The 27,128-nt window shown below is 43.7% G+C and overlaps 1 protein-coding gene and 3 non-coding genes across 4 annotated transcripts in view; all 4 read left to right on the top strand.

Moving 5' to 3' along the window:
- Nucleotides 1–15,306, top strand: part of LOC144674100 (uncharacterized) — a 117,629-nt gene extending 102,323 nt beyond the window's left edge. The window contains exons 6-8 of the mRNA XM_078535611.1: nt 7,795–8,024; nt 11,766–11,873; nt 14,369–15,306. Coding sequence (XP_078391737.1) covers nt 7,795–8,024; nt 11,766–11,873; nt 14,369–15,306 — 1,276 coding nt within the window. The remainder of the gene's footprint in view (nt 1–7,794; nt 8,025–11,765; nt 11,874–14,368) is intronic.
- A 3,987-nt stretch (nt 15,307–19,293) lies between these two features.
- On the top strand, nt 19,294–19,366 carry trnag-acc (transfer RNA glycine (anticodon ACC)). The gene has a single exon. It is a non-coding gene; the product is annotated as a tRNA-Gly (tRNA).
- A 1,603-nt stretch (nt 19,367–20,969) lies between these two features.
- Nucleotides 20,970–21,042, top strand: trnav-cac (transfer RNA valine (anticodon CAC)). The gene has a single exon. It is a non-coding gene; the product is annotated as a tRNA-Val (tRNA).
- Nucleotides 21,043–22,676: 1,634 nt separating this feature from the next.
- Nucleotides 22,677–22,749, top strand: trnav-cac (transfer RNA valine (anticodon CAC)). Its single transcript has one exon. It is a non-coding gene; the product is annotated as a tRNA-Val (tRNA).
- Nucleotides 22,750–27,128: the final 4,379 nt, after the last annotated feature.

Below are 27,128 nucleotides of genomic sequence, written 5' to 3'. Positions count from 1 at the left end.
TTGAATCCTTTACCACAATCCTCACATTTCCATGGTTTTTCCATGGTGCCGGAGTCCTTATGTCTCTCCAGGTTGGATAATCAGTTAAAGCCTTGTCCACACACAGACCACGTGTATGGTTTCTCCCCACTGTGAATGGTGTGATGTTTTTTCAGGCTATGTAGCTGGTGAAAGCCCTTTCCACCATCAGTGCACTGAACACTCTCACTCGATTGTGTGTGTGCCTCAGTGTTTTACCGGTCACACTGATGTTTGAAATCTTTTCCCACAGACAAAACAGACATGTATTTCTCCTTCCACATTCAATTGCCGATGATATTCAGGTCCTGATGAATCGAGTGACGGTTTTAAATCTTGATATGAAGTTTGATTTGAGCTTCCCTCTGTAAATCTTCCCCTTCTAATATCCTGCAAAAGGAGTTTACAAAACTCTTAACTGTCAGCACAGCATAGAAATTCAGAACAGGCAATTCTAGTTTCTATGGACTATTTCTTCCTCTTGTTTCCCCAAAGCTGTAAATCCCCGTCCCACACACTCTCCCTCCTCCCTGGGCTGAAATCCAAACCCATCTCACCATCTCCACCATTTCTTTCCTCCACTCCCAGTTTTCTCCCTCCCTCTCCTCTGCCTGGGTTCAGTTCTCCAGCTCCTGTCTGCAGACTGACAATAAAATCAATGAGTCTTATTGGGGATTTGCGGCGTCCAGCGGGTGTTTCTGAATCCTCCCCGCCCACCTCCCAGTGTTTCCTTCCTTCCCACAGATCAGATCCTCATTGATTTGAGCCCAAAGTGTAACCTCTTATTTATTGTCCCCCTCCCCCATCCTCTGATGTGAACCATCCTCCACTCGCTGACCCAGGATGGCGGCCGTTAACCTGGGCCTGTTCCCGGGAGGGAGAAGCCCCGCAACTGCAAACCAGGAGCTGACAATTATTCCTCAGGGTTTGCGGATCCACAACGTGTTTCTCCCACCCACCGCCTCGCTCTGACTCCGCTTCTCCAGGACAAAAAGGCGCCTCTCCCGGAAAGGCCATCAATCGCACTGCGCATGCTCCACGCTTCTCGACATTGCGCCTGCGCGCTGTTGGCCAGCTTCGTCTGCCACACTGCGCATGCTCCAGCTCACTCTGCCCGGCTGATTGACGGCAGTTCCGGACCAATAGGAAGAGGGGCAGATTTGGATGTCCGAGAGGGCGCAGCTGCTGCTCCAACCAATCGGAGTGAATGAAGGGCGGGGCTGAGCCCGGATCTCCCTCATTGGCTGAAACTCTGCATCATTTTGAAAGCTGATTTGTCTCAAACTCCAGGAGAACCGGACCTTTCTGTTTGTGGCGTAAAACAGATGAAACCCTGTGGGTGTGCAGCAAACATTTCAACATATTTAAGTGACATGTGCAACATGTTGAAACAATGCACAAACAATTTAAGGCCTGACTTCAAGGCATCGCAGGGCAGACAGTGAATGTCGCCATTAGAACAAGGCGAGTCCTTGGTTTCAATAAATGAACCGCCAGAAGGGTTAGGACAGGTTAGAGAGAAGTTTAATACTGTTATCATTCGGAACAACACAGACTATAAAGAAAATACTGATCTCAAAGACAATGTCTTGTAGTATATTGTGCTGAATCAGGTTTAAAGGGCTAAATGATGTACGTTTTCTATCTTGAAATGTTATTTTAAAATCTGGAACTTGGATAGTGATTAGGTGGGCAGGTTTGGATCAGTGATGAAGTGCCACATCAAAGGTTAATGCAGTAAATAAAAGCTCATGGTTCAGGGGGTAACATATTGGTATGGATAGAAGATTGGCTAGCTAACTGGAAGCAGAGAGTTGGCATAAATGGGTCTTTTTCCGGTTGGCAGGATGTGACAACTGGTGTGCCACAGGGATCAGTGCTGGGGCCTCAACTTTTTACAAGTTATATAAATGACTTGGATGAAGGGACCATAGGAACGGTTGCTAAATTTGCTGGTGACACAAAGATAGGTAGGAAAGGAAATTGTGAAGAGGATGTAAGAAGGCAACAATGGACATTGATGGGTTAAGTGAGTGGGCAAAGATCTGGCAAATGGAGTATGACATGGGCAAATGTGAAATCGTTCGTTTTGGCAGGAAGAATAAAAAAAGCATATTATCTAAATGGTGAGAGATTGAGCAGCTCTAAAATTCAGCGGGATCTGATTTCCCAGTGCATGAATCACAAAAGCTTAGTATGCAGCTACAGCAGTTAATTAGGAAAGCTAATAGAATGTTAAAACAGAGATGAGGAGAATTTTTTTTCCTCAGAGGGTTGTGGGTCTTTGGAACCTATCTAAGAATTATCTCCATCAAGCAGAACATCAATATAAGGAAAATTAACATCATCTGTAATATCAGGAGGAAAGTAGTGGCTGCAATTATCCAAGGATATTGTCCTGTATTGTATACTATCTCTCACTGGAGCTGTTCACAAGGGTGGCAATAGAGCTCTCAATGTTTTTCATTTTTGCTGGTGTTTGGTTAAGTCTATGGGTTGCTGTTGCCTTAATTGGGACTAGTTTTGGAATTTGTTAAAAACTATAACAGTAGTAATTTGTAGCCATGTGTATATGTTTTAACCTGTATAAATTAATAAATGTTTCAATTAGTTTAATACAAAACCTCGAGAACTGATGGTCTGATTCCTGAATTTAAGGCCGCACCTCAAACATAACACTCAAAATTATAGGTTATGACAGTTGTTTAAAGTTTCCCTCTGGGATTTTTAAATAACTATACTTCACCAACTGCATTAGTCATAACAGCAAATAAACACTGGATCGACCTGCGTCAAGAAATTCAACCAACCTGCGACGAAGGAAATCTATGTGCATTGTGTAATTGGATGAACAGGGCACTTGGTTCAACCATCACCAAAGTTGACTCCCACTGAAATCTTATGGTGAAGTGCTCACCAACAGAAGTAATCAGATGTCCCGCTGGGTTGAACATTACTGTGATCTGTACACCCATGAGATGGACATCTCCCAGACTCTGTTTGACTCTCCAGTAACTTCCTGTCATGGTTAGTTGGACAAGGAACCCTCATCACTCGAGCTTGAAAAGACCATTGATTGTTCAGCAAACAGAAAGTCACCCGGCTTAATGGAATTCCAACTGAACTGCTCAAGCACGGAAAGTCCCATCTATTGTTTGCACCTCCTTCTCTGTTGGGAGGTAGGAACCATTCCACATGCGTGACACAAAAATCATACCAATAACCAAAAACAAAGGTGACAGAAGAGATTGTGACTACAGGGCCATCTCACTCCTTAGCGTCACTAGGAAGACCTTCACTGGGTCATGTTTTAAAGACTTTATCTTTTTGCAGACCGAGTCTATGGTGTTTCTTGCTGATAGTTCTACAGTGGACATGATCTTCTCCATCTACCAGCTACAAGAGAAGTGGAAGAAGAAGAAAGGAAGAGCAATAGTGATAGGGGATTCGTTAGTTAAGGGAACAGAGAGGTGTTTCTGCGGCCGTCGACATGACTCCAGGATGGTATGTTACCTTCCTGGTGCCAAGGTCAAGGATGTCACCTAGTGGGTGCAGGCTAATCTCCTGGGGGAGGGTGAACAGCTAGAGGTCGTGGTCCGCGTTGGTACCAATGACTTAAGTAGGAAGAGGGATTTTGTCCTGCGGACAGAATTTAGGGAGCTAGGTAGAAAATTAGCAAGCAGGACCTCAAATGTATTATTCTCCATATTACTTCCAGTGCCATGTGCAAGTGAGTATAGAAATAGGAGGATAAGGCAGATGAATGTGTGGCTGGAAAGATGTTGCAGGAGGGAGGGCTTTAGATTCCTGGGACACTGGGACTGGCTCTGAGGGAAGATGGCACCTATCCAAGCCGGAAGGTTTGCAGCTGGACAGAGCCAGGACTGAGCTCCTTGAGGTGTGTTTGCTTGTCCTGTTTTGGGGGGGGGGGGGGGGGGGGAAGGGAGGCGCTTCAAACTAATTCAGCAGGGGCGTGGGAACCAGGAGAGAATATTAGAGAGTAATACCAAGGTGCACAAAATACTGGGAGAGACAGATAACACTAGAATAGCAAATAGGGAGTGAGGGAGAAAGTAATGCACTCAAAATCAGGATTACACTATATGTATGTGAATGCACAGAGTATAGTAGATAAGATTGCTGAGTTACAGGCGCAGATTGCAATGTTTCATTGTGGCGATGACAGACAGCTGGCTCAGGAAAGGGCAGGACTGGGTGTTAAATATTCCTGGGTACAACGTGTTCAGGAAAGATAGGGCAGGAAGAAAAGCAGGAGGGTGGCTGTATTGATTAAGGGAAGCATTGCAGTGCTGGCGAAAGAGGATGTCCCAGAGGGTTCAAGGACAGAATCAATTTGGCTAGAGCTAAGTAACAAATTGGGTGCAATTACATTTCTCAGTGTAGTCTATAGACCACCAACTAGTGGGAAGGATGTAGAGGAACAAATCTGCAGGGAAATAGCAGATAAGGGCAAACATTATAGAGTAGTTATAATGGCGGACTTTAATTTCCTGAATATAGACTGAGGTAGTGGTAGTGTAAAGAGTAGAGAGGGGCAAGAGTTCCTAGGGTTTGTTCAAGCAAATTTTCTACAGCATGTGTCCAGTCCAACAAGAAAGGAAGCACTGCTAGTCCTGGTTCTTGGAAAAGATGTGAGCCAAGTATATCAGGTGTCAGTGGGGGAATATTCAGGAGACAATGATCATTCTATCATAAGGTTTAGGATGATGGTAGAAAAGGACAATGTGCAATCAAGAGTAAGAATAGTTAACTGGGGGAGGGCCGACTTCAATAGAGCAAGAACAGAACTGGGCCCGATAGGCTGGAACCAAAAGTTGGTGGGAAGAGGTAGCTGAACAATGGGCTACCTTCAAAGAAGAAATGGTTCGAGGTATATTCCCTCAAAAAGGAAAGGTCGGGCAAATAAATCCAGAGCTCCCTGGATGAAAAATGAGATAGAAGTTAAGATAAAGGAGAAAAAGTGTGCCAATGACAGGTGTCAGATAGAAAATACAATTGGGAACCAATCAGACTACAGAAGGTTCAGAAGGGAGGTGAAAATGCAAATAAGAGAAGCAAAGAGGGGTCATGAGAAAAAAGCTGGAGGCAACATAAGGGGGAATGCCAAAGTTTTCTATAGGTACATAAAAGGATACAAAATTGATAAGGGGGAAGTGTTGGTTGAACTGCTGGTACTTAAAGTTGACAAGGCACGGGGACTGGATGAGATGCATCCAAGGATATTGGAAGAAGTGAGAGTGGAAATCACAAGGGCACTGGCCATAATCGTTCAGTCTTCCTTTGACTCGGGGAGGTGCCAGAGGACTGGAGAATTGCAAACATTACGCCCTTGCTCAAAAAGGGTAAGGATAAGCCCAACATTTACAGACCAATCAGTTTAACTTCGTTGGTGGGGAAGCTTCCAGAGAAAATTACTCAGGATAGAATTAGTTGTCACATGGAAGAATGTGGGTTGATTAGGAAGAGCCAGCAAGTATTTCTAAAGGGGAAATCCTGTTTAACAAACGTGCTGGAGTTCTTTGAAGAGGTAACAATAAGGTTGATGAGGGCAATGCTCTTGATATGTTTATGGACTTTCAAAAGGCATTCAAGATAGTGCTGCACAACAGACTTGTGAGAAAAGTTATAGTTCATGGAATAAAAAGGACAATAGTAACGTGAATACAGAATTGGCTGAGTAATAGGAAACAGAGAGTAATGGTCAATTGATACTTTTCTGGCTGGAGGAAGGTTTCTATTGGAGATCCCCACAGGTCGATATTGGGACCCTTGCTTTTTGTGACCAATATTAATGATCTAGATCTTGGTGTGCAGGGGACAATTTCAAAGTTTGCGGATGATAATAAACTTGGAAGCACTGTAAACTGTGAGGCAGACAGCAAAGAACTTCAAAAGGACATAGGCAAGTTGGTGGAGCGGGCAGATAGATAGCAGATGAAGTTCAATGTGGAGAAGTGTGAGATGATATATTTTGGTAGAAAGAACATGGAGAGGCAATATAAAATAAGGGGTACAATTCTAAAGAGGATGCAGGAGCAGTTGGGCCTGCGTGTATACGTGCATAGGTCATTGAAGGTGGCAGGACAGATGAAGAGAGCCATTAATAAAGCATACAGTATTTTGGGCTTTTAATGGGGCATAGAGTACAAGAGCAAGGAGATTATGCTGAATTTAGATAAGGCACCAGCTAGACCTCACCTGGAGTATTGTGTACAGTTCTGGGTGCCACAGTATAGGAAGGATGTGATGCATTGGAGAGAGTGAAGACGAGGTTTACAAGAATGGTTTCAGGGATGAGAATCTTCAGTTATGAAGATAGATTGGAGAGGCTGGAACTATTCTCCTTGGAGAGGAGAAGGTTAGAGGAGATTTGATAGAGATGTTCAAAATCACGAGGGGGCTGGATAGAGTATAATGTGGGTGGGGGGAACTGTTCCTGCTCATAAAAGGATCGAGACCAAGAGGGCACTGATTTAAAGTAGTTTACAAAAGAAGCAAATGTGATGTGATAAAAAAAAAATTCACTGAGCGAGTGGTTCGAGTCTGGAATGTACTGCCTGGAAGTATGGTGGAGGCAGGCTCAATCCAGGCATTCGAAGGCATTGGGCGATTATCTGAATAGAAACAATGTGCAAGGCTACAGGGAAAAGGCGGAGAATGGCACTAAGTCATAATGCTCATTTGGAGAGCCCGTACAGACACGTTGGGCCAAATGGCCTCCTTTTGTGCCATTACAATTCTGTGTTTCTGTGATTATCAGAAGGATTTGAGATCCCAGTTTGAGCTGGAAAATCATGGGTAAAATCACGAAAAGGTCATTCACCAGCTCAATATGGAAATGACTCATATAAAAGCCACATACTGTGCATGCTGGAAATCTGAAATAAAAACATAAAATGCTGGAAAAAACTCAGTGGGTCTAGCAGCAGCTGTGGAGAGAGAAACAGAGTTAATGTTTCGAATCTGTATGACTCTTCTTCAGCAGAAGTGATTCACTCGGTCACCCCATTCGCTGACACAGCAACACAGTTACACCTGAGAGAGACCATTCAGATACTGCATTTGTGCAAAGGGGTTTACTCACTGTGCCCACTTGTTAACACACCAGTTTTAAACCTTCAGAGGCTTTGATCCAAAATTGCTACATTTCTACTGACAACACAGAGTTTGAATGTTCTGAGTATGGGAACAAAAGTCACATGTTCAAACAGTCTACAATTAACCATAGGTGTATGTTCTGCTGTTAACTTTTCCGGGACAGTTCTGGGTGCCACAGTATAGCAAGGATGTGATGCATTGGAGAGAGTGAATACGAGGTTTACAAGAATGGTTCCAGGGATGAGAATCTTCAGTTATGAAGATAGATTGGAGTACCAGTGCACTTTGGTTGCCGTATCAATGGACTTAATAATTTTATGTAACACAAACACAGAAAGTGCTGGAAAAACTCAGCAGGTCTGACAGCATCTGTGGAGAAACAGACTTGACGTTTCAAGTCCGTAAGATTTGTCAGAGCTGAACAAGAGTCAGCTCTGAAGAAGTGTCATACGGACTCGAAACATCAAGTCTGTTTCTCTATCCACAGTTGCTGTCAGAACTGCTGAGTTTTTCCAGCGTTTTCTGTTTTGTTTCAGATTTTCGGCATCCGCATAATTTTGCTTTTATAATAATTTTATATCCTGGCCCTGTGGCTCCAATCAGCATCGGATCACAAAACGTAATTTTCTGTTGAACACAATAACGTTTCAATGGCAGCCTGTTTACCCAGCATTCGCCGCGGGGCGGAATGGACCCTATTCTTTTTATTCATTCACGGGATGTGGGCGGTGCTCTACATGGGTTAGCGGAGCTCCTTGCGCAGGCGCAGTACCGGGCAACGACAGGAACAAACTCAGTGAGCTCAAACCGGAGCATGCGCAGTCCAGAGAGTCCGGAGCTGACTGATGGACTGAGAAATATGGAAGACAGGCGAGTGAAGGGAGCCGGTGAGTGGGGAGGAATGGAAGCGGCGGAGATGGCGGGGATCTTCATAAACACCCAGTAGAGGTCTGAAACCGTGAATAAGAAGCTACCGGTTCTGCGGTTACATCAAACGAAGCGGCGGCAAGTGGGGCCCGCTTTACCTTCGGAGAGAGGCCCGAGTAAACCGCCGCCATTTGTATAGGGGACAATGTGCAGCAGGGCGCATGCGCCGCCGCCGCCATCTTTCTAGTGGGAAACGTGCAGCTGGACTTAGAATCACACAAAGTAGAAGAGGCCAAAAACAAAAATACCTGGGAAAACTCAGCAGGTCTGGCAGCATCTGCGGAGAGGAATACAGTTAACGTTTCGAGTCCGCATGACTCTTCAACAGAACTAAGGAAAAATAGAAAAGGGGTGAAATATAAGCTGGTGTAAGGGGGGAGGGGGTTGGGACAAGAGATCTGGATAGAGGGCCAGTGATAGGTGGAGATAACCAAAAGATGTCACAGACAAAAGGACAAAGAGGTGTTGAAGGTGATGATATTATCTAAAGGAATGTGCTAATTAAAGGTAGAAAGCAGGGCAAGCAAGGTACAGGTAGCCCTGGTGGGGGTGGGATGGGGTGAAGGAATCGAAAAAGGCTAAAAGGTAGAGATAAAATAGTGGATGGAAATACATTTAAAAATAATGGAAATAGGTGGGAAAAGAAAAATCTATATAAATTATTGGAAAAAACAAAAAGGAGGGGGGAAAATCATAAAGGGGCTGGGGATGGAGGAGAGGGTTCATGATCTAAAATTGTTGAACTCAATATTCAGTCCAAAAGGCTGTAAAGTGCTGAGTCGGAAGATGAGGTGCTGTTCCTCCAGTTTGCGTTGAGCTTCACTGGAACAATGCAGCAAGCCAAGGACGGACATGTGGGCATGAGAGCAGGGTGGAGTGTTGAAATGGCAAGCGATAGGGAAGTCTGGGTAATACTTGCGGACAGAACGAAGGTGTTCTGCAAAGCGGTCACCCAGTCTGCGTTTGGTCTCTCCAATGTAGAGGAAACCGCATTGGGAGCAACGAATGCAGTAGACTAAGTTAAGGGAAGTACAGGTGAAATGCTGCTTTACTTGAAATGAGTGTTTGGGCCCTTGGACGGTGAGGAGAGGGGAAGTAAAGGGGCAGGTGTTGCATCTTTTGCGGTTGCATGTGAGGTGCCATGGGAGGGGATTGAGGTGTAGAGGGTGATGGAGGAGTGGACCAGGGTGTCCCGGAGGGAACGAACCCTGCGGAATGCCGCCGGGGGCGTGAAGGGAAGATTTGTTTGGTGGTGTCATCATTCTGGAGTTGGCGGAAATGGCGGAGGATGATCCTTTGAATGCAGAGGCTGGTGGGGTGATAAGTGAGGACAAGGGGGACCCTATCATGTTTCTGGGAGGGAGAAGAAGGTGTGAGGGCGGATGTGCGGGAGATGGGCCGGACACGGTTGAGGGCCCTGTCAACCGTGGGTAGAAAACCTCAGTTAAGGAAGAAGGAGGACATGTCAGAGGAACTGTTTTTGAAAGTGGCATCATCAGAACGGAGGCGAAGGAACTGAAAGAATGGGATGGAGTCCTTACAGGAAGCCGGGTGTGAGGTAGCTGTGGGAGTCAGTAGGCTTGTAATGGATATTGGTGGACAGTCTATCAGAAGAGGCCCTTCGGCCCATCGAGTCTGCACCGACACGTGAGAAACACCTGACCTACTTACCTACATAATCCCATTTACCAGCACTCGGCCCATAGCCTTGAATGTTATGATGCGCCAAGTGCTCACCCAGGTACTTTTTAAAGGATAAAAGCAAAATACTGCGGAGGCTGGAAATCTAGAACAAAAACAAAAATACCTGGAAAAACTCAGCAGGTCTGACAGCATCTGTGGAGAGGGATACAGTTGACATTTCGAGTCCGTATGACCCTTCATCAGAATTAAAACATATAGAAATGAGATGAAATATAAGCTGGTAGAAGGGGGTGGGGCAGGAAAGCTCGACAGGGGGCCAGTGATAGGTGGAGGCCCAAGAAGAGATTTCCAGCTTTTAAAGGATTTGAGGCAACCCGCCTCCACTACCCTCTCAGGCAGCACATTCCAGACCGTCACCACCCTCTGGGTAAAAACGTTTTTCCTCACATCCCCCCTAAACCTCCTGCCCCTCACCTTGAACTTGTGTCCCTTCGTGACTGATCCTTCAACTAAGGGGAACAGTTGCTCCCGATCCACCCTGTCCATGCCCCTCATAATCTTGTACACCTCGATCAGGTCGCCCCTCAGTCTTCTCTGCTCCAACGAAAACAACCCAAGTCTATCCAACCTCTCTTCATAACTTAAATGTTTCATCCCAGGCAACATCCTGGTGAATCTCCTCGGCATCCCCTCCAGTGCAATCACATCCTTCCTATAATGTGGCTACCAGAACTGCACACAGTACTCCAGCTGTGGCCTCACCAAGGTTCTATACAACTCCAACATGACCTCCCTACTTTTGTAATCTATGCCTCAATTGAAAAAAGCAAATGCACCATCTGCCTTTTTTACCACCCCACTGACATGCCCCTCCGCCTTCAGAGATCTATGAACATACATGCCAAGGCTCCTTTGTTCCTCAAGACTCCTGGTGTCATGTCGTTTATTGAATACTTCCTTGTCAAATTACTCCTTCCATAGTGTATCACCTCACATTTCTCAGGGTTAAATTCCATCTGCCACTTATCTGCCCATTTGACCATCCCGTCTATATCTTCTTGTAGCCCAAGACACTCCCAAAGCAATTAGGAGAGCAAACAGGGGGTATGAGAAAGTTCTAGCTGGAAAGGCAGGGAAAATCCCAAGATATTCCATAAGTAAATCAATAGGAAGAGGATAACCAGGAAAAGGGTCAGGCCCATTATGGACCAAGGGGGAAATCTATGAGTGGAGCCAGAGTGACAGTCTGGAATGTACTGCCTGGGAGGGTGTTGGAGACGAGTTACCTCACATCCTTTAAAAAGTACCTGGATGAGCAAATTGGCACATCGTAACATTCAAGGCTATGGGACAAGTGCTGGTAAATGGGATTAGGTACGTCAGGTATTTCTCACGTGTGGGCGCTGACTCAATGGGCCGAAGGGCCTCTTCTGCACTTTGTGATTCTGTGCTTAAGATCCACCCTGCACTTTTTCTATTCTACTAATGCCTCCGCTGATTTGCTCCCCTTGTACCTGCTAAAAGCCTCTCTTTTCCTTCTCATCGTATCCTGAATATTTCTGGTCATCCATGGTTCTCTGGGCTTGTTACTCCTTCCTATCACCCTAGAGGGAACCTGTTGAGCCTGTACCCTTCCCATTTGCTTTTCGAATGCCCCCCACTGCTCTTCTGTAGATTTCCCCACAAGTAGCTGTTCCTAGTCTACCTTGGCCAGATCCTGCCTTATTTTACTAAAATCTGCTCTCCCCCAGTCCAAAACATTTTTTTTGCAACTTATCTATTTCTTTGTCCAAAACAAGCTTAAATTGTACCATGTTGTGGTCGCTATCACTAAAATGCTCCCCACATGCGCGTTCATCCCTTTCCCTGTCAGCAGGAGGAGAGAATATTGTGAATGTCTATCCTGGACTGACAGGGATGGATTTTGGAAACTCTTTTTACAGGGGGTTAAAAGGGGAGGATTTACACACACCAAACGCAAACCAAGAGAAATGTATTTTTCCTCTGAATGTCTATCCTGGACTGACAGTCATGGATTTTGGAAATTTCTTTTCCAGGATATCAGAGGCAGAGGATTGATGGACGGGAAACTCCATCACATCAAGATCTGACAGAGTCATGTGATTCGTCAGGACCTGAATATCATCAAACTTTTAATGTGGAAGGTAAACAACTTATCTGTTTCAAGTAAGGGTAAGAATAATTAACTGGGGGAAAGCCAACTTCAATGGGGTAAGAATGGATCTGACCCAGGTAAGTTGGAATTTCAAAGGGAATGGAGTTTAAAAATCGGGAAGTCTTGCTCAAACTATATAAGGCACTAGTTGGACGACACCTAGAATACTGTGAACAGTTTTGGTCCCCTTCTCTAAGCAAAGATATGCTGGCATTGGAGGCAGTCCAGAGAAGGCTCTCGAGGTTGATCCCGGGTATGGAGGGATTTTCTTATGAGGAGAGGTTGAGTAGGCTGGGCCTGTACTCATTGGAGTTTAGAAGTGTGAGAGGCGACCTTATTGAAACAGACAAGATTTTTAGGGGTCTTGACAGGGTAGATGCTGAATGGGAGAGTCTAGGAACAGGGGACATAATCTCAGAGTAAAGGGTCGCCCATTTAAGACAGAGACAATAAAGAATTTCTTCTCTCAGTGGGTAGTGAATCTGGAATTCTTTAACGCAGAGGGCTGTAGAGATTGGGTCGTTAAGTATATTCAAGGCTGAGATAGACAGATTTTTAACCTGTAAGAGAATCAAGGGCTATGCAGGAAAGTGGAGTTGAGGATTATCAGATCAGGTATGACCTCATTGAATGGCGGAGCAGATTCGATGGGCCAAATGGCCTACTTCCGCTCCTACATCTTATGGTCTTATGAATCAAAAGTTGGCAGGTGAAACTGTAACTGAACAATGCACTGCCTTCAAAGAAGAGAGTTCTGACACAGTAAAGATATATTGCCATGAAGGGGAAAGGTAGAGTAAACAAATCCACAGCCCCCTCGATGAGAAAAGAGATAGAGATTGAGATAAAGGAGAAAAAGTGTGCTTATGACACATGTTAGCTGGATAATAAAACCAAGAACCAGGCTGAATAGAGAAGGTTCAGAGAGATTTGGAAAACCAAATAAGAAAAGCAAAGAGAGCATGAAAAGAGACTGAAAGCAAACATGGAAATAAATCAAGAAGTCTTCCATGGGCATGTAAATAGTAAGAGGGTGGTAAAAGGAGGAGTGGAGGCAATTAGAGACCAAAGAGGTGATTTATGCATGGAGACAGGGGTCATGGATGAGGTATTAAATGAATATTTTGCATCTGCCTTTACCAAGGGAAAATATGCTGCACAGGTGATTCTGAAAGAGGAGATAGTTCAGACCCTTGTGGGGTTTAAAATTGATAAGGAGGAGATATTGGATAGTCTGTCTGACAAAGTTGACAAAACCCCAGGACTGGATGAGATGCATCCAAGGATACTGAGGGGAAATGAGAGTGGAAATTGTGGAAGCGCTGGCCATAATTTTCCAGTCTTCCTGAGATTTAGAGTTGCTGACACAGGGACTGGAGAATTGCAAATGTTACACCTTTGTTCAAAAAAGGTGTAAAGAGAAGCCCAGCAACTACAGACCAGTCAGTTTAATCTCGGTGCTGGGGAAACTTCCAGAAATGGTAATTCAGGACATATTTAATAGTCACTTGAGAAAATGTGGGTTAATTAAGGAAAGCCAGCATGGATTTGTTAAGGGAAAATCACGTTTAACTAAATTGCTTTAGGTTTTTGATGAGGTAACAGAAAGTGTTGTTCAGGGTAATGCTGTTAATGTTGTGTTACATGGACTTCCAAATGGCATTAGATAAAGTACCATGCAACAAACTTCTGAGCAAAGATTATAGCTCATGGGATAAAAGGAACAGCAGCAACATGGATACGAAATTGGCTGAGTGACAGGAAACAGAGAGTCATGGTTAATGGATGTTTTTCAGACTGGAGGAAGGTTAAGAGCGGAGTTCCCCAGGAGTCAGTGTTCGGACCCGCGCTGTTCCTGATACATATAAATAACCCAGACTTCAGTGTTCAGGCACAATTTTGAAATTTGTGGACAGAGTCTTGAGTGGGCATAGACCACGTAGCAGGTTCCCTTCCCTGAGATGAGGATAAATTTCTTCACTCGGAGGGTGGTCAACCTGTGGAATTCTCTACCACAGAAACCTGTGGAGGCCGGGTCACTGAGTATAGCCAAAGAAGAAATTGATCATTTTTTGGATATTAGGGGCATCAGGGGGATTAGAGAGAAAGCAAGAATATGGCGTTGAGATAGAGGAACAGCCATGATCATATTGAATGGTGGAGCAGGCTCAAAGGGCTGAATAGCCTTCTCCTGCTCCTAATTTCTATGTTTCTGAAGGATATTAGTGAACCAGTTGGGTTTTTAGGACAATCCAGCAGTTTTCATGGTCTCTTTTTCCTGGTGCCGGCCCCACAAATTACCAGATTCGTTCAGCTCAATTTCACAACCTGTTTTTGTGGGTTCTCTCTCACTCCCTTTTTCTGTTTTAAATCAATTTCACAGGGTATTAGAAGGAGAGGATTTGCAGTCGGGAAACACAAACCAAACATCACATCAGAACCTGACAGAGTCGCCCAATTTGTCATAACCTAAATATCATTGGATTTTGAACATGGAAGGAAAAAGCACCGTTCACAGTGAGGAGAAACCGTACACGTGTTCTGTGTGTGGACGAGGCTTCAGCCAATCATCTGACCTGTCAGAACATAAATGCCGTCACAACGGGATGAAACCATGGAAATGTGGGGAATGTGGGAAGGGATTCAAATCCCCGTCTGACCTGGAAAGTCATTGGCGCACTCACACTGGGGAGAAACCGTTCACCTGCTCCGAGTGTGGGAAGGGATTCACTCGTTCGTTCTATCTGCTGATACACCAGCAAGTTCACACTGGGGAGAGGCCATTCACCTGCTCTAAGTGTGGGAAGGGATTCATTCAGTCATCCAACCTGCGGACACACCAGCGAGTTCACACTGAGGAGAGACCTTTTAAATGTCCGGACTGCGGGAAGTGCTATAAAGGTTCCATGGAACTGATGCGCCATCAACGTGTTCACACTGACGAGAGACCATTCAGGTGCTCTCACTGCGGGACTGGGTTCAGGTGGTTGTCTCAACTCACTGCGCACAAGCACAGTCACACTGGGGAGAGGCCGTTCACCTGCTCTGTGTGTGGGAAGGGATTCACTCAGTCATCCAAACTGCTGAGACACCAGCATGGGCACAGTGATGAGAGTCCATTCACCTGCTCCATGTGTGGGAAGGGATTCACTCAGCAATCCCATCTGCTGACACACCAGCGAGTTCATACAGACGAGAGACCTTTTAAATGCCCAGACTGTGGGAAGTGTTTTAAAAGCTCCCAGGACCTGATGTCTCATCAAAGTGTTCACACTGGGGAGAGGCCGTTCAGGTGCTCTCACTGCGGGACTGGTTCAAGCGATCATCTCAACTCATTGTACACCAGCGAATTCACATTGGGGAGTGGCAGTTCACCTGCCCTGAGTGTGGGAAGGGATTCACTCAGTTATCTACCCAGCTAACACACCACCGGGTTCACACTGGGGGGCAACCATTCATCTGCCTTGAATGTGGGAAGGGATTCACCCACCCATCCAACTCTTCTGAGACACCAGCGAGTTCATACTGGGGAGAGGCCGTTCACATGCTCTGAATGTGGGAAGGGTTTTACCCAGTCATCCAACCTGCTGACACACCAGCGAGTTCACACTGGGGAGAGACCATTTACATGCTCTGAATGTGGGAAGGGGTTTGCTTATTTATCTACACTGCAGAGACACCAGCAAGCTCACAAGTAATGACAATGGTTGGATTTTGCTGTTAATCACATTCAGGACTGAATTATGTGTATTGGGGTCTGTTTCTGATGATATTAATAAACTCCAGCCCAGTTATTCTGGCTGATATTGTAAATAAAGGTCAATTAGATTAGCTTTGTGTTAAACACACAGTGTCTTGAGTCTTTTCAATATTTCTAACCCAAGTTAGTTCCTTCTGAAGTGCTCTCTCTCACCCCTGTCCCCTCCATCCTCACCTCCAACAACAAGTGTGAGGAGCTCATGGAGCTTCTTTGTCACTAAGATTGAGACAATCTGATCAGCTGCCTCTGCCGCTTCCTTCCCTCCCTCATCGGCAGTGGCTGTGATTATTTGAATTAGATTTTTACATAATCACTCGGTAAGTGATCGGGTGTCACTGAACATTTGACAGAAAATTGTTCCATTATCATTCTCACAGTGACTATATTGCAGACCAAGTGATTCTATCTACACCAGCCTTTCTGGAGAAGATCACCAGAGAAGAGTGAAGATATTACAGTCCACAACCCAGCTCATAGTGGTGCACACATCTGATAAATCCAATTAAAATGCAGAGTATATAGGTCTGCTACAGGTTTATCGATATACATTGATTATCAATCATAAGAAATAGGAACTAGAGTTCCTGGGTCCCCTGTTTGAAACTAGGCAGAAGCATTATCAAAACATATTTTAAGTGTGAGCAATAATTCATCTTTATTGTTAAATATTAACTGTATGTAATACCTTACAGCCATGAGACATTAGCTCTTCCCCTGTACAGTCTGTACACACTGAAACTAGACAGAATCTTTCACTTGTTTCCATTTCCAGTCCTGATGGTTCAGAAAGCTTCCCTCAAACCTGCATTTGCCAGCTGATTTGTGTAAGATTATTAAAGGCTCCTGCAGCATGATCTCCATCACGAACAGTCGGTCAAAGCTACGTTTCAGACAGGGCAACAAACCCATCAACAATTCTGTCTTCCCTGCTCCATCGTGAGTGAGACAGGGAAAAGCAGTAGGATTTTGCCCCACCCTCTCCAATTACCCACTGCAAACAGAAAACAGTGACAGCAACTTCAATCAGCGGGTTACTGCCCATCCCTGGGATGCAAGATACTCCAATACGGGTCAAACCTCCTAATACACCAAGCACAGATTCAGATTATTAACTTTAAACATTGATGCTGTTTTCTGGAGTGAACCCCAGCTCTCCATTCCTCCAGTAGTGATACCGCATTTAAACGGAGTCTATCTCCATCCCGCTTTGTTAACATCACAGTTGTTGGGTTAGGAGTGAAAACTGCTCTTTTCTTCACCGGAAGAGTGGGAGAGCAGTTTGTAGGTGCGGGTCTGATATGCAATGAATGATGATTGAATATTTTTAAGGCAGAGGTGGATAGATTCTTGTTAGGCAAGGGAATCAAAGGCTATCGGGGTTAGATGGGAATGTGGAAATCGAAACACAAGATGTGCCATGACCTTATTGAGTGGCGGAGCAGGCTCGAGGGGCCGAATGGTCTACTCCTGTTCCTATTTTTTATGCTCTTATGAAAGTTTAAAAGTGGCAAGTTCCACTCAAGCCCCTGTACCAACAGAACTGCTCAGAGTCACAGAATTAGAATAGTCACTTCCTGGAGGACTGATAGCATCGGGTCCACATCCGATGAGATCCAGTTGAGAATGGTCTAATTCATAAGATTACAGGAGGGAAATTAAGGAACTGCACCTGAAATTATCCAAGTCACAGTGAAGATTTATTTTCCTGTGTTACTTGTGTGGCTTGTTCAATGAAATGTTTGTCCCGGGTAACGGAGGGGAAGGATTGAGAGTTTTCAGTGTGGGACAGAACTGAGAGCAGAGAGAACTGATTGATACAGAATGGCATCATCATCCCTTTTGTGCTTTTTTCATTCATTCATAGGATGTAGGCAGTACTGGCTGGGCCAACATTATATTGGCTATTCCTAATTGCTCTTGAGAACCGAGTGGTTTGCTCAGCCATTTCAGAGTCAACCACATTATTGTGCATCTAGATTCACATGTAGGCCTGACTAGGTAAGGACAGCAGATTTCCTGAAGGACATTCGCGAATCGATGGGTTTTTAATGACAATTGATGGTTTCATCATTTAGACTTTTAATTCAAATTTCACCACCTGCCATGGTGGGATTCAAACACTACCCTGGGCCTTTGGAGTACTAGTCCAGTGAAAATACCAGTCCGCTGCTCCCTCCATCTCTCTTGCTCCTACCAACTTATCACATACCTTCCCTTTTGTTCTTTCCTCCTCTCCTCTGTATCTGTTTCAAACCTGTTACATCTCTAGCATTTACCAGTTTTGATGTAGCATAGTGGTATTTTCACTGGACTGGTATTCCAGAGACCTAGGGTAATGCTCTGGTGGTCCAACCATAGCAGATGGTGAAATTTTAATTCAACAAAAATCTGGAATTAAAAGTCTACAAAACCCCATCTGGTTCACTCGTGACCTTTAGGGAAGGAAATCCGCTGTCCTTACCTGGACTAGCCTACATGTGGCTGACTCTTAACTGCCCCCTGAAAAAATGGGCAATTTAAGGATGCTGGCTTAGCCAGTGATGCCCACATCCCATGAACGAATAAGAAAAAAACCATTAACTCTGTTTCTCTCTCTGCCTGCTATTTCCAGCTTTTCCTGATTGAAAAGGCAGGAATCACTCTGTAAAAAGAACAAAAGGGAAGATCTGTGATAGAGAGTGAGGCAGGATGGATTAACTGACACAAGAATGATGGACAGGGCAGCACGGAGCTGGTGATGGTGGACCCGGGTGGTTCAGAGTCAATGCTTTCTCCACCACGGCCTGGGCTCGATGGCCGGTGACCAAACGTTAACCAAACAAACCATTTTGTGTGAGAAACCTGTCGGCAGTGTCAGCGAACTGAAGGGCAGTAACGGGTAAAGAAATGATCATCAGTGATTTTGAAGGCTTGCTTGTCAGCTTCCCTGGTCAGTCCAACTATTGGAATCCTCCAAACATTCTGGTAGCTCAGCACTACCCTGTTTGCGATACAAATATTTATCCTCTGTAAGATTCCGGTCCAGGAACAAAATTATTTCAAACCACATGAATTAAACAAACAATTGAAGCACGTGATCTTGGCAGGGCCCTGTTAAACTCCGGATCAAACATTTTCCTCTGTAATATCGCACCCTCGATTGAAGGGCTGTGGAGCAAAAGTAATAAGATTGTAAAAATACTAAGGTTGAAAAAGTAACACTTTCGCAAATTCGATGAGATCAATTGTATAATTACATCATGTTCATCTGGCGAAGTATATTAGGAACCCAAGTCCAAATCGTCGTGTGAACCTTGTGAATTAAGGCAAACCAGGCATGGATTCTGCAGAAACGACTTTTTCAAAAGGGAATTCAGCAATTTAAATGAAAGGGAGGGAAAAACGGGTTCATTAAGAGAGAGAAGCAAATTGCGATTAATTAGTGTTCTCGTTTAAAAAGGGCCCTCGGATCGGATGTTGGAAGGGCCTTTTAAGCCTTTTGGATGAATACATGGTGCTAGGCCATTTTATGATGACATTGTTACATCAGTCTCGCTGCAGCGTTCCTGAGAATCGCAGCTGTATTTCATTTCTCCGCAACAGAGACTCAGATTGCTGCAGCGTTACAGCGCAGTTTAGCATGCCAGGCAGGCTCGGTTATACCACGGCAGTTTCTGTAGTGTAGAGGTTATCACGTTCGCCTACCACGCGAAAGGTCCCCGGTTCGAAACCAGGTAGAAACATTATGAAAACTTACTCATTAAATTGTGAGAATAATTTGCATCGTTAAAGCTGACCTGAATCTCCAATGTTGCAGGCATAATGCATTTGCTCTCACCGAGGTCATAAAACACGTGCAGCAAAATCAGAATACCCGCAATAACTCAGCAGGCCGGGCAGCATCTGCGGAGAGGAACACAGTTAATAAAAAGAAAAGAGGTGCAATATAAAAGATATATGCGATTTTATATTTCACCTCTTTTCTATTTTATCTTAGTTCTGTTGAAGAGTCATACGGACTCGAAACGTTAACTATGTTCCTCTCCGCAGATGCTGCCAGGCCTGCTGAGTTTTTCCAGGTATTTTTATTTTTGTTTTGGATTTCCAGCACCCGCAGTTTTTTGCTTTTATCTGCAGCAAAATCAGTACGTCTTTCGATGCAGCTTAACAGTTACTCACCATGTCAAAGGTGTCTCATTGTAACGTGTGCTCACAAAGACAAAGAGTGATCAGATCTAATTAACGCATCATTCTCAAGCCTGTTCCCAATAAAATTCTCGGATTTTGTTTAATTTCAAATGAGCACCATGTGATTTGCATTCCCTGTTGACTGACATTCTTTCGTCTATCAGTCATGTTTGCAATTCGGGGCTGGTGTATATTTCAGAGAGTCTCAATTCAGACGAAGGCATCAATAACGGATAAAATATGAATATTAAATATAGAATAACGGAACAAATACTGAGTTTCTTTAATTTCGTCTTCCAAGGATGAGAAGGATGTTCCTAATGATTGAGCAGAAAGCATTGCACCCGGAGACATTTGCTGGACGGACACGTCTACATTTTGAAATTCAAAACAAGCTGAGGCACCAGGGTGAAATCAACAGTTGCTTCCCTGCAACAAGTGACATGGACCCTCAGTCCAACCATTGGAAACCTCCAAACACCCTGGTAGCTCAGCACTGCCCTGTTTGTTACACAAATATTTATTCTCTGTTAGATTCCGGTCCAGGAACAAAATTATTTCAAACCAAATGACGTAAACGAATAATTGAAGCCTGCGATCTTGGCAGGGCTCTGTTAAACTCCGGAACAAACATTTTCCTCTGTAATATCGCAACCTCGGTTGAAAGGGTATGGAGCAAAAGTAACAAGATTGTAAAAATAGAAAGGTTAAAAATAATACTTTCGCAAATTCGATATGAGATCAATTGCATCATGTTCATCTGGTAAAATATATTAGGAACCCAAGTCCAAATCGTCATGTGAACCTTGTGAATTAAGGCAAACCAAGCATGGATTCTGCAGAAACGACTTTTTCAAAAGAGAATTGAGTAACTTAATGAAAGGGAGAAGAAATAGATCATTTAGAGAGAGAAGCAAATTTTGATGAATTAGTTTTCTCCTTTCAAAAGGGACCTGAGTTCGGATGTTGGGAGGGCCTCTTTTGCCATTGTTTGGATAAATGGTGCTCGGCCATTTTATGATTACATTGTTACATCAGTCTCGCTGCAGCGTTCCTGAGAATAGCAGCTGTATTCCATTTCTCCGCAATATAGATTCAGATTGCTGCTGAGTTACAGCGCAGTTTAGCATTCCAGACAGGATCATTAAAGCCGTGGCAGTTTCTGTAGTGTAGTGGTTATCACGTTCGCCTCACACGCGAAAGGTCCCCGGTTCGAAACCGGGTAGAAACATTATGAAAACTTACTCATTAAATTGTGAGGATAATTTGCATCGTTAAAGCTTACCTGAATCTCCACTGTTGCAGGCATAATGCATTTGCTCTCACCGAGGTCATAAAACGCGTGCAGCAAAATCAAAATACCTGCAAAAACTCAGCAGGTCTTGCAGCATCTGCGGAGAGGAACACAGTTAATAAATAGAAAAGAGGTGAAATATATAAGAGAGATGCGATTTTATATTTCACCTCTTCTATTTTTACTTAGTTCTGTTGAAGAGTCATACGGACTCGAAACGTTAACTGTGTTCCTCTCCGCAGATGCTGCCAGACCTGCTGAGTTTTTCCAGGTATTTTTATTTTTGTTTTGGATTTTCAGCACCCGCATTTGTTTGCTTTTATCTGCAGCAAAATCAGTACGTATTTCGATGCAGCTTAACACAGTTACTCACCATGTCAAATATGTCTCATTGTAACGTGTGCTCACAAAGACAGACAAAGAGTGATCAGATCTAATTAACGCATCATTCTCAAGCATCATTCTGTTCCCAGTAAAATTCTTGGATTCTGTTTAAAAGCTAACTGCGCTCAATTTCAAATGAGCACCATATGATTTGCATTACCTGTTGACTGACATTCTTTCGTCTATCAGTCATGTTTGCAATTCGGGGCTGGTGTATATTTCAGAGAGTCTCAATTCAGACGAAGGCATCAATAACAGTTAAAATATGAATATTAAATATAGAATAACGGAACAAATAATGAGTTTCTTTAATTTCGTCTTCCAAGGATGAGAAGGATGTTCCTAATGATTGAGCAGAAAGCATTGCACCCGGAGACATTTGCTGGACGGACACGTCTACATTTTGAAATTCAAAACAAGCTGAGGCACCAGGGTGAAATCAACAGTTGCTTCCCTTCAACAAGTGACATGGATTGTCCAACGATTGAAAACCTCCAAACACCCTGGTAGCTCAGCACTGCCCTGTTTGTTCCACAAATATTTGTCCTCTGTTAGATTCCAGTCCAGGAACAAAATTATTTCAAACCAAATGAAGTAAACGAACAATTGAAGCCTGCGATCTTGGCAGGGCCCTGTTAAACTCCGGAACAAACATTTTCCTCTGTAATATCGCACCCTCGGTTGAAGGGGTATGGAGCAAAAGTAACAAGATTGTAAAAATAGAAAGGTTAAAAATAACACTTTCGTAAATTCGATATGAGATCAATTGCATAATTACGTCATGTTCATCTGGTAAAGTATATTAGGAACCCAAGTCCAAATCGTCATGTGAACCTTGTGAATTAAGGCAAACCAGGCATGGATTCTGCAGAAACGACTTTTTCAAAAGAGAATTGAGTAACTTAATGAAAGGGAGAAGAAATAGATCATTTAGAGAGAGAAGCAAATTGTGATGAATTAGTTTTCTCGTTTCAAAAGGGACGTGAGATCGGATGTTGGGAGGGCCTCTTTTGCCATTGTTTGGATACATGGTGCTAGGCCATTTTCTGATTACATTGTTACATCAGTCTCGCTGCAGCGTTCCTGAGAACAGCAGCTGTATTCCATTTCTCCGCAATACAGATCCAGATTGCTGCTGAGTTACAGCGCAGTTTAGCATTCCGGACAGGATCATTCAATCCGTGGCAGTTTCTGTAGTGTAGTGGTTATCACGTTCGCCTCACACGCGAAAAGTCCCCGGTTCGAAACCAGGCAGAAACATTATGAAAACTTACTCGTTAAATATTGAGGATAATTTGCGTCGTTGAAGCTTACCTGAATCTCTCATGTTGCAGGCAATATTGCATTTGCTCTCACCGAGGTCACAAAATGAATGCAGCAAAATCAGCACGTGCTGAGATTCCATGACACACTTGAGTGGATAGATGTTCGTATTTCACTGCGCTCACATATTAGCAGCTCGTTTAGTCAACAAGATAAATCAAAGGATCTTTCGATGCAGCTTAAGAAAGTTACTCACCATGTCAAAAGTGTCTCAGTGTGATGTGTGCTCATAAAGACAGACAAAGAGGGATCAGATCTAATTAACGCATCATTCTCAAGCCTGTTCCCTGTAAAATTCTTTGATTTTGTTGAAATGCTGACTGTTGTGCTACATCTCAAATCAGACCCATATCAAATGCATTACCCGGTGACTTACATTCTTTTGTTTGCCAGTCATGTTTGCAATTCGATGTTGTCTATTTCAGAGAGCCTCAAGTCAACCAAGGGCATCAATATCAAATACATTAATACTGAATGGTGAATAAGGTAAAAAATTGCTGAGAAAAGTTTGTTGAATTTCTTCTGCTCAGGAGGAGAAGTGTGTTCATAATAATTGAGCAGAAAGCATTGCTGCCTAAGACATTTGCTGGACCGAGCCTTCTGCATTTTGAAATTCAAACAAACTGAGGCACCAGGTGGAAACCAAGAGTTGTCTTCCTGTAACAAATGACATGACCACTCAGTCTAACCATTGGAATCCTCCAAACATTCTGGTATATCAACACTTTTTCCTAAACAGATATGTATTCTGTAAGATTACCTTCCCAGAACAAATGCATTTTAAACCAAACGAACGAAACAAACTATGCCAGCCTTTGATCTTGGCAGGTCTCTGTTGAACTGTAACAATGATTTCCCACTGTGATATAACACCCTCGATTAGCCGTTTGTGGAGCAAATGTAATTAGATTGTATAGATCAACTCAAAAATAATGAGATGTTTGATCAGAAAAATAAGCACTTTTGTCAATTCTATATGAAATCAATAGAAAAAGTAAATAATGTTCATATGCATAGCTATGTAAGACGCACTAGTCTAAATCTTCATGGCATTGGGTGAGGGAAACAGTGTTAATTAAGGTAAACTAGGCATGGAATCTGCAGAATCTCCTTTTTCAAAAGGGAATTGTGCAATTAATTGATATTCAGAATAATAACAGGTTTACTAAAAGAGGGAAGGAAACTGAGATTAATTCGTTTGCTCTTAAAAAAGCTGATCGAGACAGGATTATGGAAGGGCCCCGTATGCCATTGAATAGATACATGGTGCTTTGCCGTTTTATGATTACATTGTTATATGAATCTTTCTGCAGCATCCCTGATAATACCAGCTGAATTCCATTTCACCGAAACAGAGACCCAGAGTGCTGCTGCATGACAGCATGGCTTAACATTCCGGATAGGCCCTGGTCAGTCGGACAGCTCACCCTTCATTCTCCCCTGATTCCGTTTCCTAAAGAGTTTGTAATTATTCATAGAACTGGAGACTGGGTTTCCTGTTTTGGTTCCTCCTCTATTTTTCCACCTGCCAACGAACAACACTTTCCAAAATCTCGTCACAATGTTCCGCCTTGCACCATGTTCAGGGGTGAACACATTTAGTTTTGTGGAGAGACTTTAAAAGCTGGGATCGTTTTCTTTAGATCAAAGCAGGTTAAACCGAGTTTTCATGGTGTTGTTTAAAATTATTGGGCTGAGGAAGGGATCGGCGGCGGATGGTTTGATAGAGCAGTTAGGGAGAAACTGTTTCCACTCTCGAGGGTCAGTCACCAGAGGACTGGGGTTTATGATAATTAAATAAAGACAGGCTTGCATTTACATAGCACCTTTCCCGACCAGCGGACGTCTCAAATCACTTTCCAGTCAATGAAGGACATTGTGAAGTGTCGTCATTGTGGCAATGTCGGAAACACGGCTGCCAATCACCGCTCAGCAAACTCCCACAAACATTAACGTCATAATGAGCGGAGAATGTGTCTTTGTGACGTTGATTGAGGGATAAACATTGACCAGGAAGCGGGGAGAACTCCCCTGCTCTTCTTTCAAATAGGTTCATGGCATCTTTTACATTCTGGCGCCTACATCCCGTTCATGTCTCTTTTTTCCGTACTGAATATGAAAGGAGGGATGTCACCAGACCTGCACCGAGTCGTGGCTTCCTCGGTTCCTTGGTAGTTTTTCCTCTTCCTCTATTCTGAAGACCGATACAAAGTGATTCTGTGGCATATCTGCCATTTCCTCGGTTTCAATTACAGTATCGCTTGTCTTGCTAGTCTTTAGGAGCACTCATTGCTATTAGCCATCTTTGAGACGGAGAGTAATTATGTTAATCTGCATCTGTAAACAAACTGCTAATACGTCTACCGAGTGACAGTTGAAAATGATTCATAACCTTTACTGTTTCGTGTATCATGAAATGTGCTTCTTTTTCGTTTGTGGGATGTTTTTCAGCGCATCTGGAAGAGCAATTGCCACGTGGCTGTAAGATACTGTATTTAATATTTAACAACACAAGTGAATTATCGAACTTCTCTTCACATTTAAATGTGCAGTTTTTGATAGTGTTTCTGCCCAATTTCAAAACGGGGTCTTTTTGTGTGTTTGGCGAACGTGATAAGCACCACACGACAGAATCACTGTGCTGCCGAAACCCAATGGACCTGTCCACAATGTTAACCTGCGTGGTCATGCAGCAGCACTTTGGGTCTTTGTTTGGAAGAAATGGAATTCAGCTGCTACAATCAGTAATTCTGGAATCAGACTGACTTAGCAATGTCGTCATAAAATGACACAGCACATTAGGAGACAATTCGGCCCATCGTGTCTATGTCAGTTTTTTTACAAAGAGCTTTCCAATTCGCCCTAATTTCCTTCTCTTTTTCCATAACCCTGATTTTTCTTCCCTTTCAGTTCCCTTTTGAAAACTCTGAGTGAAGAGAAACAATATTGAAAGAGGTGCAGGAGTTTCTGCAGTGTCCATGCGCACTGTGTAATCATTAACAAAGTTTCCCAGACCCAAAGACATCAAGGGTTGGACTTTAGATTCCGATATAATTTTTGAACCAAAAATGTATTTATGCAACTGATTTCATACCGAACTTTCCAATGAGATTGATTCAGATCAAGCATGTCCTCGTTTTTCTCAGTCGCTCTATACAATCTAATTTCCCTTGCTGTACAAACTGTTACAGAGACTGTTTTAGAAAAGAGGGAAAGGTTTGCTGCAGCTACACAAAGCCCTGGTTAGGTCACACCTGGAGGACTGTGGATAGTTCTGGGAACGGCACCTTATAAAGGATCAGTATTTGCCTTGAAAGTTTCAGAGGAGCCGCATTGATTTTGTTGGTGGGTTTGGAAATTGAAAGTTGTCCCTCCGCAGCTTGTGGCACTATTTCCCCTCACTGTTCACTTCATGTTCATGTGGAACACACTCGATGCTGTTATTGGCTGAACAAGTCTTCTGTGTTTTAACTAAACAGGCTGTTATTCGGCGCTCCCGCTCCTGCCGCCCGGGGTTAGCCCTCATCAGGGAATGTTGTTTTCTTGTTGCTGTGTGAACTGTCACAATGAACTGATCCCGGAGTCTCTTTCCCCCGGGATCGACAAAACCCGTCACGTCTCTTCTTCTTTCATTCTCACTCTTTCATTCCCAGTTTGAGTCGGTTCTCCTTTCGGGTTCTTCAACAAATCCATTTGGACGGACAAGTGGCAGCTGAAATTTAATGTACGGAAGTGTGAAGTGATTCATTTTCGTCGGAGAGGAGAGGAAACAGAAAATAAAGGTTACAATTTTAAAGGGGCTTCTATGTTGCACAGCGAGTGGTTCGGATCTGGAATATATCAATTCGGTTCAGTTCCACGAGGGGGTGGACGCATTTTACCATCGCAAACTTCATTCACATTAGTTGTGTAGCTTCATATTAAAAAGGTTCAGGGAGAAAAAGCAGGTTGGGAAGATGCAAGAGGAGATTGTTTCTTTCTGTATGTTTTTACATTGGAGGCCGTTCAGTTACTGAGCGTTACAAAGTGGACGGCGTTTGAAATTTCCAGTCAAGGCAATGACAATTTTAGACGTCGCAGTGGCCGAGCGGTCTAAGGCGCTGGATTTAAGTTTCAGACTCTATGGAGGCGTGGCTTGAAATCCCATCGCTGCCAGAGTTTCAGACTGTCCGTATTTTGAATCAATTTTGCCACACCCTTCAGTCATTGAGTTGGAAAGGGCTGCAGCACAGAGAAAGGCCCTTCGTCCCATCGAGTCTGCGCCGGTCAAACAAATACCTAACTATTCTAATCCCATTTTCCAGCACTAGGCCCAT

Source organism: Cetorhinus maximus, unplaced genomic scaffold (genome assembly GCF_964194155.1).
Source record: "Cetorhinus maximus unplaced genomic scaffold, sCetMax3.hap1.1 HAP1_SCAFFOLD_554, whole genome shotgun sequence".
Taxonomy (NCBI): domain Eukaryota; kingdom Metazoa; phylum Chordata; class Chondrichthyes; order Lamniformes; family Cetorhinidae; genus Cetorhinus; species Cetorhinus maximus.
Note: the sequence above shows the minus strand (reverse complement) of the source record. Positions and strands in the feature narration are given on the sequence as shown.